At 42.4% G+C, this 2414-nt stretch overlaps 1 protein-coding gene across 1 annotated transcript in view; it reads left to right on the top strand.

Moving 5' to 3' along the window:
- The window catches only part of CSUI_006530 (tetratricopeptide repeat-containing protein), a gene marked incomplete at its 3' end in the record, with an annotated part of 16731 nt that extends 14593 nt beyond the window's left edge, over positions 1-2138 (top strand). The window contains exons 14-15 of the mRNA XM_068066686.1: positions 990-1155; positions 2022-2138. Coding sequence (XP_067921334.1) covers positions 990-1155; positions 2022-2138 — 283 coding nt within the window. The remainder of the gene's footprint in view (positions 1-989; positions 1156-2021) is intronic.
- Positions 2139-2414: the final 276 nt, after the last annotated feature.

Raw genomic sequence — 2414 nt, 5'->3', positions numbered from 1 at the left:
TATCTATCTATCTATCTATTGAGCCAAGAAGATTTCTTCCGGATGTTCTTAAAGCCACACAAGATCCGCTGACTTTCTTTCTACTTCCCCAATCTTAATTTCTTGCTGCTTCTCCCTCTGGAACTTCTTACGTCCTTCTCACCTAGAGTGTCCTTACTCTCGAACAGGTATGAGTTGATATGGTGTATCTGCAGTCATAGTATCAGTCTTTCATTTGTATTTGTCTCTTCAGACTTGATGTGGTGATGATCCAGCATAGAAGCATGCCTATCTATCTACACGGCTAGTAACGCGCGCATGCACATGTAGACACAAACAGACAGATGGACGGCTACTTTTACAGTCTGTTTCTCTATATCTGCTGAAGACCCATATCGCTCCTCGTATATACGATGTGCAAAGCAGAACATTCCCTCTTTATGTACAGGAAGCAGATTACATCTATATGTGTTAATGGGTGGAGGAGGATCTTGAATATATTAGCTTAGATACCCCTCGCAACGAGTGATAGGAAAGAGAGTGCCTTCATTCTTTCGTAAAGGGCATGTGGCATTGAGAGGCTATGAGGAGAGAGAGAGTATAATTGTATACACCACTCCATTTCTCTTGCAGACCTCGGGCTAAAGAAGGGCTGCGGGGCCGGGGTGTATGGAAATCTCGTTTGATCTCTACAAGGAACTCCTATCTATCTATGGCCTGCTGCACGCGCAGTACAGGACAGATGAATGGGCACTTCTGACGCGCATCAAGTTCGATGCTATGAAGCGAAGCTTCTTTTCTGCATACGCCTACCCTTCACATGGCTCCAAAGACGATATGTGTCTGCGTACAGATGTACATACACCGGTGTAGATCTATATGTGTACACCTACGTACATCTATATATACATGTCTAAACTTAGGTGTTCTTGCCGTCTACATTTGGGTTTCGTTTTTGGCAGTAGGTGTGATAAGATCTCGTGATTTGGTTGTGTGTGGGATTCTTGTAGATACTTTGTCAAGGCTCTATTACACGGGGGGAAAGAGAGAGAGACGCATCTACAATCTTCAGAGAATTCTGATGCTCTTGACGCCTTTCGATTGCCATGGGATGCCTTCTTCTCAAAAACACATCAGCCTCCTCCTTCTTCCTCTTTTTCTTCTTCTTCTTCTTCTGTAAGATCAATGAGTGAGGAGTGGATCAATCTAGATACATATATATATATATGTATACGTATACTAGTTCTACACTCTCAGTCCAGCGCGAGCGTCACAATATGGCTCTTGGCCCTTGATGTGGGAAATGTCTATACACATATGCGTGCATGCATTTCTTTAGCATATGTAGACAGACTGCATTTCTTGTGTCACTTTTCGTCTATTCAAGTCGAGACGCGTCCATCAGTTGGGTAGCTCACTCTCCTCTCTCCTTCCTTCTTCGGCATTCTTTGCACGTATATTTTCCAGGCATACACTTATATATATCTAAATATAGATACCATCTTATATGTGTATACATGCATAGGTGATACATATGCGTGTATCTTCCTCGCTTCTCCTCCTCCTCTCTCGATGCATCTAAACGTTTCCAGACAAAAGCGAGTCGTAATTAACTGTTCGAAACATAGGCGCTAGGTCTATGTACAGCTCTAAAGATATTTTCGACCTCGGAACTCATGAAGATGGAAAAATTCTTCTTTCTTCTGACAACATTAGGAGAAAGGAAGGCCCTCTACTGCCACGATTCTATATTTTCAGTTGGCATGCGTGGTATCTATCTATCTACCTACCATTGTGTGTGTTGAAGGAAAAGGAAGATCGTCTTCTTTACTAGCACTACCACGACTTGCCCCTCCCGCGTTCTGTGAGTGTCTTACACGTTTTTCATATGTCTATATACAGATAGAATAGAAACATCATCCGTCTCTCTCTATACATGTATATCACGGCTGGAAATGACTATGTCTTCTTCCAGCTAAGCAGCTTTATAATACTTTCCTGTAGTACTGTATTCTTCTTCTCTTTCTTTTCGTTGTCTTTAGGGAAAGCTTCAGTACGTGAAAAGACTGGCTGACTGTTTACGTTATGATAAAGAAGATACACCCCTCGGCGATGTCTTCGATGCTCTACTATATCTCTCCAAGGTCTCGAAATTCCATGTAAGGCGACTAAGCTACAGATATAAACTGAACGTCGAAGCTCGTTTCTTCTCTCTCCCTCTCTCTCTCTTTACTTCCCTTCTCCTCTCATTTTGACTTCTTTTCTACTTTATTCTCCAACCTGTGCACCTTCTCTCATCATGATAATTCGACACATGTACTGCGAACCGCCTGTCGTCTTATCTATACGCCATTACCCCCGATGGCGGTATCCAGATATAGTCTCGACGCCTATCTTTTCATCTTCAATCAATCTATATCTGATGTATCTATCTA

The sequence above is a fragment of the Cystoisospora suis genome, assembly GCF_002600585.1.
Source record: "Cystoisospora suis strain Wien I chromosome Unknown contig_3318, whole genome shotgun sequence".
NCBI lineage: Eukaryota > Apicomplexa > Conoidasida > Eucoccidiorida > Sarcocystidae > Cystoisospora > Cystoisospora suis.
Note: the sequence above shows the minus strand (reverse complement) of the source record. Positions and strands in the feature narration are given on the sequence as shown.